General features: G+C 42.5%; 1 protein-coding gene across 11 annotated transcripts in view; it reads right to left on the bottom strand.

The window, feature by feature from the left end:
* Positions 1–13,924, bottom strand: part of tanc2b (tetratricopeptide repeat, ankyrin repeat and coiled-coil containing 2b) — a 167,750-nt gene that overhangs the window by 24,558 nt on the left and 129,268 nt on the right. For 7 of the 11 annotated variants that reach the window (XM_026178198.2, XM_026178200.2, XM_026178203.2 and 4 more), the window contains 3 exons: positions 13,339–13,587; positions 7,421–7,552; positions 147–185 (listed from right to left, as the gene is read on the bottom strand). In XM_026178198.2, the coding sequence (XP_026033983.1) occupies positions 147–185; positions 7,421–7,552; positions 13,339–13,587 (420 nt within the window). The remainder of the gene's footprint in view (positions 1–146; positions 186–7,420; positions 7,553–13,338; positions 13,588–13,924) is intronic. The other 4 variants (XM_026178201.2, XM_026178202.2, XM_080305388.1 and 1 more) reach the window with 2 other exon arrangements.

The raw sequence follows: 13,924 nt of genomic DNA, 5'->3' as shown, positions 1-13,924 counted from the left end.
ATTTCGAGCTTAGAGTTTTACGTGAATAATCCAAACGCTTTGCTGGTGAGAGTGTTGGAGCACATGTAGCGCATTAGCCAGCAAGCAGAGCGAGTTTGAGCAGAACACGCTGCCTGTTGCAGCAAATGAAAGTTGAAGTAACTTACGTGACTGCGATTGCCAGGCATGGGTGCTATTTGCAGAAGCTGGGACAAACAGCAAGCGAAAGACAGAGAGAAGAAGAAAGAGGGTAATGAGAGAGAAGCAAAAATAAGGCAGTGAGGACAGGAATGGAAACTGACAGCGGTGTGCAGTGTGTCAGAGCACAGGGTAAGGTGTAACTCAGTGGAGGGGGGGGGGGAGGAAGCAGCAGCATCAGCACATCATCATGTCAGAAATATGGGGAACCACCAGACCAGGGTCGATTACTAATTGAAATCCTTTGAATTACATTAAGCGCATTTCTCAGCATGTCTGGAGGGGAGGTTGGAGAGGGTTTGCACTTTTGGGAGAATCTAATTGGTTCCATTGCGCTGGGCGAGATCAATCAATCCCCATAAAAGTAATTGAATCCAGTTCGAGCAGTAATTCGACCCCGTGAAGAGAGACTCCAACCTCAACTCCACAGCCTATTTTGCTCAAATGTGCGCATGTGCATGTGTGTTGAAGCCCGTTAACTGCAATTTCACGTAAAATATTCCAGAATCTGAAGTTATTACAGGGAACCTCAAACGAACTGTAAAAATCTGATTTTCACCTTGGTTTTCGTTTTGGGTTGTACGCTGGGGTAACGTTTAATCAGATTCTTGCAGTATGCAGTGAGAAACAGCTGCTGGTCAGATAATAGCCAGTGCAGTAGTTCATTTCACACTCTGCAGCATAGTAGCAAAAAAAAAAAAAAAAAAAAAAAAGCATGCTGTGAGTCAGAGCAGTAGAAACTATACATTAGGAGAAAGATGGTGAACGTGTACAGATTTCTTTCTTCAGTGTGTGCAGGTACAGTGCTGCAAATTATGCAGGGGGCAAGGAGGGAGTGAGCGTTGCATTAGAGCTGTATGTCTTTTCTAAAAGACTTCAGTTTGCTGATAATGAGCTGATATTGCTCTTAATGTCCTGTACCACACAGCACTTCAAAGTGCTGTTGCAAGCACTAGCCCTTTTTCCAGGAATGCTAATTATAATCGCAGAATCAAAAAGAAATGTGACGATTACGCTGAGAATATTCTGTCTTATACAATCAGCAGAAATGCAGATACATATGGAAGTGGGTAAAATGCTGCTCTACGTTTATACCAAATGAACGGCCAGCACTGCGTTTTACTGCACTAAGCTGTGTGCCAGCTGCAGCCCAGTGTAATAAAAGACGTTTCATCCATATTCCCAGGTCAGATTATTTTAGTGCTAACTCAACAAACACACACAGAGGCAGACAGAAGCGACTCTGTGCTGATGTAAAATTCTTCCAGTTGGGTTTTACGCTAGGAAGGATGCGAAACTGGTGATCCGAAAGCCACCCAGTGTTGCAACTTACAATAGCTTAGATACCTCAGGTCAATGAAGTAGGAAGCTAAATACCCAGAGACTCAGTTTTAAGTGGTGCTAATCCAATTATCTTGGGGGTGACTGAACGCCAAACGTGCCCGTAAAGCTTCTTCCGTCCTTGTGGAATTACTAAGCGCAACCTCACACCATCCTCCAAATGGCAGAAACGATTACATCTCTTCATGCACGTTAAGTCGCACAGCCACCGCTGCTCCACTGTGTCAGGTATTTCAGGAAAACATGGCAGCCATGTTGTGAACAGGGGCTAGGGGAGTTGTTTGGATGGTGAGAGCAAGTGTGTGTGCGCGTGTGCACGATTGAGAGGGATGGTTGGCAGTTACTCATAATCCTGCCCATAACACTCCACCTCAGGCAGCATTGAGCAAGGTATCACTCCACCTCCCCCCTCCTCCTCCTCCTCCCCCTCTAACGCCAACCCTCCACGGCCAGACGGAGTGAGAGTCTCAGACTTTTTAATTATTCACCAGGTGAGGATGACTCACGGTGACTGAACAGCCTTGAGGAGGGAGAAAAAGAGGAGGAGGAAGATGAGAAGCAGAGGAGGAGGAAAGGAGAGGAGAATGGGAGGTGGAGGACAGAAACAAGAAAAGAGGGAAGAGGAAAGGAGAGTGAAACTGGCACAACAGTGAAGGAAGAGGGGATATATTAGGGAAGGAGGATGATAAGCAGTTTAGATGATCACCGCTTGTTGCAAGGGGCTCTTGGGGAGTGTGGTGATGGGTTATCTCAGGTCAGGTGAACAACTTCCCAGCTTAAACTTAGTTTGTTGAAGGATTGTTTTTCTGTAACTCGAGTTATGCCTTATAGCAGTTGATGTAGAGCTACAGCTAAGCAAATACATGGCCAGAACAACAGGAACTTACATAATATTTGCTGGAAAAAAAAATCTGATCTTATGTAATTTGCAGAGCAAGCTTAGAGCAACATATTACACCTGGATGTGCCTATGGCTAATGCGTGATCTTAAAAATAACGTGGTAACCGAATGATCATTTCACAAATACTATTTCCTTGTTGGCATAGCAATTACTTAACTTGTGTCTTAGAACCAAGCAAAGGAAAAAAAACTATGTCATTACGTTACATAACATGCAAAACCCCCTGAAGAACCCCAACACACACATTACAAACCTAGATAGCTGGAGTCAAAATGCATTTATCAGATGCAGACTGCATAAATTATGACTTTGTACTCGGAGAGCAAATAACAGTATCTGAAGCTCCGAACAAGTTGGTGCACTGTCATCAAATCTAGACCATTATCTAACCACATTAACTAAAGTAGAAATGAGAACCACCTTTCTTCTTCAGTTGTGTTTACTGTAAATAAATGTGTACTGTAAACACCACCGTAGTTCTAATTAGTGGCCCTAAACTTTTCTAGACATCACCTGATGGAGGTGCATGTCAGCAAATGTTCAATGCAACTGGACCGGACGTCAGAAGATCTTTAACCTTCAGATCGTGCAACATGCCGATCTTTCCCGGCAGGATCTGCATGATATCTGACAGCACTTGGAGAGTGTAGGTAAAAGTCAGCTGTTTTCTGCAATCCAGGCAGCACCCTCACTTACACAAAGCTGAATAATTCTAGTAGAAGAAAATGTCTGAAGATGACAATTTCCAGCTGTGTGCCAACTGTGCGAAAAAACAAATGTGTGAAATAAGTTGGAAAACAAATTTTAGACCACCGTTTCACCGTTTTCACAACATGCATTTTGTTTGTTTTTTCTGACCTGCAGTGCTTTTGTATCCATATATAATGTTTGTTCTAAGTTCCCCCACTTCTGAACTCTACAGAATACTCTGTGAACAACAGAACTAGACGGCGCTCTCCTACTGGTGCACAAAGCAAAACAAATAACTAATTAGCAAAGAATTAGCAGAAGTGAGTCTTTCCAGAACTCTCTATAATTAAAGCACTTTGAGGAGTTTCAAGAAGGAATTATTTTGTTTCAGCCTAATTAACGACTAAAGGAAGGATGCCACCGAGCAGAGTTGGGGAAGGAAGGGTGCCACCGAGCCGAGGTGGAGTACCACTAATGTTCACATCCTGTCACGCTGTTACAAATACGGGTGCGTGCACACGTGACATGAAACATCTCTAAAAAGGGGATTATTTTTTTAAATAACCAGGTCAATGCTGCTCAGTTTTTCAAAAGTAATCGCTATGAAGTTCATTCTAAAAGGCTGAATGAATGAATGAATGCACATTTGTAGCTCGAGCGAGTACTTGTGTCATATGTTTGCTATAAGTGGGGCTTACTGGAAAGAAATTACCATGCTCAGGTTAATCAACAACAATAGATCTCTATGGCACAGATGAATGAACTGCATCATGCTTCATAGGTCATACTTGTTAGCGGCATCCATTTATTCTTTGCTTTGGTATTCTTGTGTCACTTGTTGACAGTAAGAAGAATACTGCACATTACAAACCTTATCCTTTAAATGTCTAATCAAATGCAGCGCTCAACTGAATTTCTAAGAGTTATTACTTACTTTTCACTCCTGTCAGGGAGTGTGTGTGTGTGTGTATATATATATATATATATATATATATATATATATATATATATATATATATATATATATATATATATATATAAATTGGAGTAATAAAATCATTTGGAGTTAAAAATATTTTATCAGCCAAAAGGTGCAACCATCAGCCTGTTCTGTGTATGCGAGCCGAGGTGAAAAGATGGTGAGGGGTGAAGGGATGGAGTGGAGCGACGAAGACAAGGAGAGAGAACGCTAGGATAAATGCGTGTGCAGTGTACAGTTATGTGAGAGTTTGCGGTGAAAAGATAAGGTGGGTGGTAAATCTTAGAGGTAGGCAGGCAGGAGCACAAGAAGGTCCATTACAGTCTGACTCACTCTCCTCAAAACAGCAGCACAGCTTGGGCCCTCGATGGCTGGCATCAAACGAAGCTTCGACAGAATCAACCACAGAGAGAGCTGCATCTGTCAGCTGGCTACCACCTGATCAATACTGTACATAACCAACAGTCTCCAGTAAGTCCAGATCCAGCAACCTCTCATGCAAAATACCCAGCGAGCCTCTTTCTTAGATGTAGAATCTGTCTAAAGGTTTGCATTTCACATCTATTATTGAGAGCAGGGACCTGGTAATACAGCTAAGGTCCAGAAATATTTGGACAATGACACAATTTTGTAAGTTATCCTCTTATTTTAAATTCAGTGAGGCGATGTACAAAGTACCAGGATATGAGGAAGTGCAGACTTTCAGCTTTAGTTCAAGGGACTTCTTAAAGATTTTGCACTGTTTAGGAATTGCAGAGGCTCAAAATTAACTTGACAATTAACTGACAAAAATTTCCGTGGTCATGTGAGGCCTGTTCATTATTCTATTCATGTGTGAAGAATTACAAACCGGTGCTATATAGTCAAAAATAAAGCGGGTCATCATTAGAAAATCAACAATCTGGTCAGCAACACCAAAAGGCTTTCAAGACAACAGAATACAACTGAAGTGGATGATCAAATAATCTTTTCTTTGGTTCATCCTTAAGTCTGAGTTTTCCCTACTTCAAGTCTGGTTTCAATTTCAAGAATTATTTGAGGTAATTCGTCCCCACATAATCTTCTGGGGAAAACACTGTTCTTCAATTCTCTTTTCTCTCTCTCTCTGTCTCATTCTCTGTCTCTCCTGTTGAAAGCAGAGGAGCAGAGCATTCAGGGAGGCACTGACACTGATCCAAGGAGGCAGAAAGCATGCTAGGATGCAGTCGTTTGGCTTGTAAACACACTTGGCTGCCCTTAGAGGAGGAAGGTTGAAACAAGTGGCTCTGGCAGTAACAGTGAGGCTTTGAGAGCAACTACTTCTTACCCAATGTCTCCTGTCTTTTCCCTTTTCCTTCATGTCCATGTCCCTCCTTCCCTTTCTCTTCCCTATAAAACCTCTTTGACTCTGTCGCCAGCCAGCTGCCCTTGAGCAGGGGAATCACATCGCCGCTCAGTCGAGCACAATCTCATCTAAGTGAGGTCTTAACAGGTGTTTAAAGCACACAGGGATGCATATCTGTGTTCGCTCGGATGGCAGAGGGCTGTCATTACAGCGCTCATTACTGGCTAAGTGATAGAGGAAGAAGGGCAAGGGGACACATAATGTGACATAAGGCCATTTGGCCATGTGGTAAGGAGGCTGCTCCATCACAGAGGCACTCGCTGCTTTCGAGACTTGAACAATGTGCAGTGAAGCGGACTCTGAATGTTAAGCACAGAGACAAATTTTATCTTAGTAGTGAGACAGTATGACAAAATGCTCATTGTGTGCGAAACGGAAGGACGACACGAGGACACAACAGACAACAGCCGGCGACATCCGGAGTTCACCACCAACAGCACAGCCGCACCACTGGTCTGTTATAAGAGCTTAGCGATACGTGCAGGCATTTGCATCTGAAAGACACCGCAGAGCGCAAACGAACCGTCACTGACTTTGATTTGAATTTTAAAAATAACTCGCTCGTCATGCAGCTTCGCCTTGCGAGATTTGTTGTTTGTGGATGAGAAACAGAACAGAACAGCGTCTCGATCGCTGCGTCTGAACTGTGGATGACGTGAAACAGCTGGCCGATCGGTGGAAAAAATTAAAACAAAACAAATTTACTGATCACAGAATCATCCGAGTCCTTGCAATGCTTCACTACAGTAAATGACTGCAATGGGTCAGTTTATATCATAGTACATATACATAAAAGATGGGCGTAGCCTCCAGGTCTGAAAAGTGAAGCCTTAAACCTGTGTTCTTTCTAGTGACCAGCAGGGGGCGGATTCTGTGGTTATTTAGAAATCCATGAGAAAATGACTACTGCTCACTTCATTTATGGCCTTTGTAAACTTTTCCTGTTGAGATTGTTATTAAACCCAGATCTCTAATGTTACCTGGTACAGCACAGTGTTCATTTAATAGCTTATGGTCTCAGAGTAAAATAACCAATTAGGAAGGATATGATTCACCACTGCTTGAGTGTGCACTCTGCTTGGTTTCTCCGTGAGATCCACACCTCACTGTCATATTCCGGTTATAAAAACAAAGATCACACAAATGCTCAAATCCAAACTAAATGTCCCCATAATATTTAGAAAACAAACAAAAGAAATTAAAGAATTGGAGGATATTTTGTTGAAAACTACCAATACGTGGTGAACAGTCACCTACTGCCTGATTTGTACATAAATAAAGACGTTGTCATCACATATTGATGCAGAAATGGCACGAAAATTAAAGAGTCAAACAAAATGCTCAACGAAACCCAAGCACATGCCATACGGTATAAAAAAGATGGACATATACAGCATGGCATTTATTAATTTTTAGCATTTAAGTGCTTCATTCGATGTTATAACAAACACCTTTTGTTTTTTAATTGTTCTTTAAAGGTCAATTCATTATTTGGGATTGATACATGTGTTAAGGGTTTATGACCATATAACTTTGCCATCTGTCTGTGAGTCAAGCCATATTACTTTCTTTCCTATCATTCTTCCAATATACAAAATCCAGATATCCACTAGTTTGAGATTTGTACTTTTAGTTACTAAGATACCAGGATGTCAACTTTTCAGATTAATAATTTTCTATCATAATACATTCTTCATACCTTTGTATTTGGAGTCTTTATATAGAGAGGGGAAGACGGATCTCACTAATGTGCCAGTTTCTTCATTATTTCAATGCATAATCAGTTCAAGTCTGTCACGTGTAGCTCTCATAGCCAGCGTAAAGACAATGCTTAAAGTCTTTCGTACTGAACAACTGATAAGAAGGTTAAGTAGGTATATAAGGAGGTCCACGTTTGTGCAAATGTGTGTGTGTTTGTGCTCTCCTTTACTCTGGCTTATTGCTCACCTCTCAGATCCTGCCCGGAGCGACCCGGCCCGCAGGTGGTGCTCTGTCTGGGCATGCGCAGCGAGGTGCGTAATGGAGTGTGCCTCTGCTCATCCAGGTATGCTAGATCCTCCAGGTGGGCCGAACTGGTAGCTGTGTGTTTGTGTGTGTGAGGCAGAGGGGAGACAGAGAGGAATGTTTTAAGAGTGAGAGGAAGAAAAAAAAAAACAGTACTGTCAGCACACATGTGCATTCAGAGACTACAATAACCAAACCACACAAACACAGGCACACACACACTTAAGGTGGCAAAGGTTCATGTCATTGTCCTGAGGCAGCTGTCAGGCTTCTGCTCTTCCACTTGCCGACTCCTACAGGAAAGAGAAAGCCAGCCCTACATGGTTATGTCCTAAAATTCCCTCTTCTCTGTGTCTGTCACACGGCACGGAGACAGATGCCATCCGGCCCCTCTCAGGATTAATTAGCTCAGTAGACAAATGTCTTATTCATGGAGTGAACACCGTCTGACGCTGGCTGCTGATTGTTCACACCACACTGTGTCTTCAGGGCCAACACTCGGAACCACTGAATGTTAAATGAGATTAGGTGCCGTCAGTGTGAGTAAGCACACAGATTCCCCGTCACACCTGAACCCCTCGGTTCAGTAAGAGGTGAGAGCGGGGAAAGACGAGGCAAATGCAGAAAGGATTAAAGGGACTTAATCGAGAGGTTGGTGGTTCCTTGACAGATGAGCGCCGAGTTGCCAAGTCACCACGTCACCGCGACATGCAGATTTTAAACACGGAAACAATTCAGCCAGATGGCCTGAAACACTTCACATGATGGAAGTGCACCTGTAGACTCAACCAAGAACGTCTTCCGCAAGCTTTGATGGATAAACGCAGATGGACAACAATTTTGTAATTTCCTGTCATTTTGCACTCCTGAATACATTTGGTCTGCTCTTCCCATCTGTAATCCCAGACCTCAGCAGTAACCTCGGTGTGTACATCATGATCAACAGAATGGGTTTCAGTATTAGTAATCCAGAAAAAAATAAAGCAGCGCTCCGAAATTTGTCTTTCACGCAATACCTGAAGTTTTCAAATTCCTTGAAAATTCAAATTCAAGGAGTTGGAGAGAGGTGTGACCGAAAATCCATGGCTCTTCTCAGTTCTGTCGTCTGCCTCTCTCTCTCTCTCTGCAGGCGTTCTAAAAAATAAGGCATGGTAAATCTCAGAGGAGCAGGCCTCTAAGCCCGGCACCTCTCGCCTGTGTAACACTCACCAGCACCTCAGCACTGATCCATGTCCTGTCCTTGGTTCAAAGCGTGGCTTCTGTGCCACTGGAGTTAAGCTTAGTCGAGTGCAGAGCATGTGTACTGGCTGTGTTTGTGTGTTGCTGACTGCCTGAGTCACCCCAGCCATGGACCCAAAAAACGAGCCGCATGGGTTTCCCAAAATGGAGGGAAAATGGCAGCTGAGAATGCCGAAGCCTCAGCCCTGGCTGAATTGGGAGGTGCTGGCCATCCAACTAGGCTAAAAGCAAGGGCAGTGGAGCCATTAATTTCCTGCAAAACCAAGGAAGAATGACTCAGGCCTACAGGGCTGAAAAGTCTCTTTTTTCCTTTTCAACTGTGTTTGAATGCGAGGACTCAAATCCGTGTGCTCATCGTCTCTATCTGCAATGCAGCAGGCTGCTGGGGATCACATTCACAGTTCTCGTGCCAGTGCGCTAAGACTACACGGATAGTGAAAAGAAAAAGAGAGGGGAAAAAAACCCAAGTGTGGAACAGTGAGAGAATGGAAGGTGTAGCAAAAAAAGTGAGAAAAATGTTGAACTCTGCAACAGGGAGCTTTGGGTAATGACAGCCACATCAGACACTTCCTGTTTATAAGAGCGACAAACGGCATAAACGCACACACGCTCACACACACACTCGCAAAGACCAGCTGGGCTGCTATCCAGAGCCAGTATCAGCCAGGAAGTCGACTACTCATCACAGATATGAGGTAGCTGCTGGAGCTCTGTATGCCTCGCTGTTCTCCTCTCATCTACCAGAGAGATGACTTGCAATGATAAATAATGGAGGTAGAGGTATTTAAACAATAATTCTGGGTGTTAAAACACCATGTATCTAAGCAGACTAAAGCCAGAAAGGAAATTAGGAAAAGAAATGAAGGAAAAAGGAAATCAATGTAGACTGTGCATCCCCCAAATGAAAAACGTTATCTCAAGTGAGCCGTTACCTTAATTTAGTGAATTTGGAGACTAAAGAGCGAGTCTTCTCTCTGAGAATGAATATCACAGTTCCCCAGGCAGTTATATCTGTTGGTGCTAGATTCTTGAGACGTCTATGTATTCTTGTAAATACATAGTAAATTACGTCATTAACACCTGCAGATTCCACAGTATTTGCATCACTAATCTGGCAACTTCAGGTGTAGACCTTCATTGGTTAGTTACAACAAAAAGTTTGATGTATGTAGACTTAGAAAAATAACACCTACACCCAGTGGTAACCTTTAAGACCGTAGTTCCTTAAATGGCCACTAGAGGCTGACTCTGAAACTGAGTCAATCTCCACAAACTCCCATGTTAAAAAAGCTTTAAGTTTTAAAAGAACAAAACAAAAAAGCCTAACATTAAGTTTTACAGTGGCCCGATTACATTAGTGTCTAAATAATGAGGTGAATTGACATACAGGCAATAACGTTTTTACTCATGCCCATTAGGCTGTTAATTATTTCCAGGTTTCAAACATGACTGAATTCACATGGGTAATATGAGGTAAAACTTCGCTTTGGATTTGTGTGAATGAAGGAGGGATTTCAAGTTATCATGTAGCCACAGCACGAATTGAACACAATGGCTGAATTATCGTCAGCTGTAGTCACCGGGCTGAAAATCGCGGCGTGTTTGTGGCGTTGGTGCTTATTACAGCATTTTACATTCGATTGGTTGGCAAAATTATGGCACTGAAAAAATACTTTTGAACGATACAAAATTGGGCTTTTTAAAATGATAGTCTATGGTGATTGCCTGGCTTTTGGCGCAAGAGACCACTGGAGAAACTTAAACTGGAATGAAACTACTTCCAGGGTGGTTTAATTTTTTTATCCCTGAAGGTTGCCACTCGAATTTCCTGCTTTGCTGGAAATTCAAACAATTTGTTTAACACATGCCGGTGTCGCGCTGCTCAGCGCATCATTTCATGCCGCATTACAGTCGGTTGGTTTGTAGATGTAGGTCACAGCAGAAGTCACATTGTGAGGTATTAAATTACTGTCATTATCTGAATTTTGTCCCAGGCTATCTTTGGTCACAAGGCTTTTAAAAACAGTCAGAACTGAATCTGTGCCCTGTGGGCACTGAACGAAGATATCACCATCAGTCTTTTACATTTCATCATCCTCTCTACATGTGGCCATAGTACACAGTACATAGCAAATAAAAACAAAACTTTTTTTCATTTCGCCTTGGTTAAAAGAGCTAAGTGATTTTTTTAACCTTAGACTAGAAATATTTTGCCTGGAAACATATTTGCCATTAGTGTAACAAATGTCTGAGTTTTGTGTCCCAGTTCAATTTTCCTGTTTCACAAATAAAGGACAAGTAATAGTGGCTAAGAGCTTGCCTACGTACAACTCTGCATATCCTCGTGTTGATTATGCTAATAAGCTATATTAGGCTGTTTATGCTAGGCTAAAAAATTCAATTCTATTGAAAGCTTATTAGCATAATCAACACCAGGATATGCAGTTGTACGTAGACAAGCTCTTAGCCACTATTACTTGTCCTTTATTTGTGAAACAGGAAATAAATACATGTAATAACAAGTAAGATTATATTTATAATTAATTAATCATCCCTATTGTTAATTTTTTTTTTTTAATTTTTAAATAAAAACCAAAACCGTATCCCTAAAAACTACAAGATTCCTAAATCAACGTGGCAGTATCGTCGATTCCACTGTTTTCATTGGACTTCTACAACAAATCAGTGAGGTGAGAAGGATCTAGGATCTAACAAAGGCCATCTAGTGTCAATGTGGGAAATGTTAGCCTTCTTTTTTCAAGCCTAAACAACAGTGGTCAGGAGTTCCCACCCTGCGGTTTAACCATTTTCACTCTCCTTCTGTTCAATTTTTGTTTGTAAGTCCTCCAGTTTTACAATTTACTCAATACTTGTCTTAATCATCATGACGTGTGAACGGACAAAAAAAATCTTGGTTTTGGTTTCTCCTTCCTCCATATCTATCCTCAGCTCTACCAACGCACTGACTTCATTAGGTAATAGAGTAGCCCCCTCCCTTCTCTCTTTCCTCCCCAGTCGCCTTCTGCTCTCGCTCCGTATCGCTCTCCCTCTCTCCCCGCACATCAAAGCGAGTCTCTGTCACTCTTGGGGATAGAAACGGTTAATGCCTGGGGCTTTGATGTTCCACTGCTGTGTGAGCCCAGCCAATCCTCAGCCTGTGCTTGCCTCCCATCCCTACATCATCTAATAATTCTTTGTGGAGGAGAGGCAGAGCGAGAAAGAGAGATTATGATTACTCCCTTTCACTCCTCTTCCACATGTATCCATCTCCCACTACTCAATATGGAATTCCTGTTCCTGACGAACACAAATGCCATCAGACAAATCATATGCTCTTTTCCCTTTTTTTTTTTATTCTTCCCTCGCTCACACCTTTTCTACTCTCTCCATTTTATATTTTGCATCATCTGCAGCTTGTATCATGTCTTTTAAGCCGTATCTAGCCCACTCAGTCTCTTTTGAAGATCTGACTATTGCGGGGCGGAGATGAGATCGAGGATGAATCTCTAAACCCGACAGTGTCTCTGCGCTGCCAGACAGAGTCAAACAGCAGAACATGACCAGCATAAAGAGAGGGTCATAGCTGCAGTGACAGGCCTTGTCAGGCATATTACAGTGTTTAGTGAAATATATAAGAGAGTCTGCACGCATGTACTCTTTTTCCAGGAGGAGTAGGTGAAGGTATAACAGAGCTCATCGTCTGTAACAGCCTCTCTGATGAGAACAATATTACAATCAGGCCCGTTAGGGCAGCCTCTGTGTTATAAAACTGACATTTTTTCCTAAAATATTTACTGTTATGTTCGGGAGCTTTTCAAGGCCAAAAAACCCCAATATCAACAAGGCCTCTGTTAGCGATACAAATGCCAGTTTCTCCTGTGTAATATTCTTCCAGCCGCAGTATGTTATTCTGCAGATGCTCCCTTTCCCACACTGTATTATTCTGCTGCATGGTTTCAATCTACACCAGAGGGCTGTGAGAGTTTAACAAAATACCAGCATGGATTTACACTTGCCCAAAATTTCAACATAACCCCATGACAGCTAGAAATTGGAGCAGTTTTCTCCCAAAAATGAAGGAGAAATGTAATCAAATCAAAGCACATGTGAGCTACTCTTATGAATAAACCGAATTTTAGGGAACTGCAGGAGAAATGTAGTTGAGACCTCAGTTTTTAAGTTACTCTGAAATGAAAGAAGAACCCCCACAAGGCTACAGATACTCAAACAACCTTTTGTGGTACAATAAAAATACAGGTTATGTCATGCAAATTAGCCTGCAAGACGCTAAATATTTATATATTTAGGGCCTTTGCGATCACAAAAAATTAGCAAAATAATTCAAAAGGGGAGGATTACAGTTTGTCCTGTAGGACAACAAGCATGGGAAGAGAGGCTGAAAGGAGTGAAGAGGAAGCAAGTAAGAAGTCAGAAATAGGGCGTGACATGGCTAAACACCAGCAGCTCAATCCAATTTTGCCAGAAAAGGCTCCCTAGCTTGGCAAAATTTGTATGCTGCATGGTCGTTCGCCTGTAAATAACCATATTTTTGGCTTCCTGGACAAATACCTTTTTTAAAAAACTTTCACAGTTGAGGGATGGGGAAAGAGAAAGGGACTCACCAGCCACAGAATTAGGGCGGGGCATGAGGTACAGAGGGATGGAGTGGGCAGAATGGGAGGACATGCTCTCCAGGTTTCGCTCAGGGATTTTGTTGAGGCTGTAGGTGGAGGCAGTCATGTTTTCATCCACCCTGTATAGGAACGAGTCCATGCCTGATTTCTGAGACTGCCACAGTTTCAGGTTTCCCCGCGAGCCTTCGCCGTATTTGCTGCCTCGCTCCATGTTCTCCGAATAGCTGGTCAGAGTTGCTGCAACACAAACAATGACACAGTCTTTTAGATCATTTCTTTTGTTTTAGACACTGGGTTTGTTTGAGTTTCTTTTGTCATCTTTTCACCCACCCAGCCCATCTGCTTTCACATTTATTTGCTGTTGTTCTGAATCAATGGTATGTTGATGCAATGCTTTCCTCATCAAACTGCAGGTGTTCACCATTGTTGCCAGGAAACAATGACGGCACCTGCTTCGACTTTTGCCTCGCACCAGAGAGCATTTCGGCGCTCCTGATTCCTTTCAATTGATGCATAAATGCCACAGATGATGGCGAGGTATCAAGCTGCTTCCAGTTGGTGTAAAAACCAGGAA

This window comes from Astatotilapia calliptera, chromosome 8 (genome assembly GCF_964374335.1).
Source record: "Astatotilapia calliptera chromosome 8, fAstCal68.1, whole genome shotgun sequence".
Classification (NCBI taxonomy): Eukaryota; Metazoa; Chordata; class Actinopteri; order Cichliformes; family Cichlidae; genus Astatotilapia; species Astatotilapia calliptera.
This window is presented reverse-complemented; position numbering and strand designations above follow the sequence as displayed.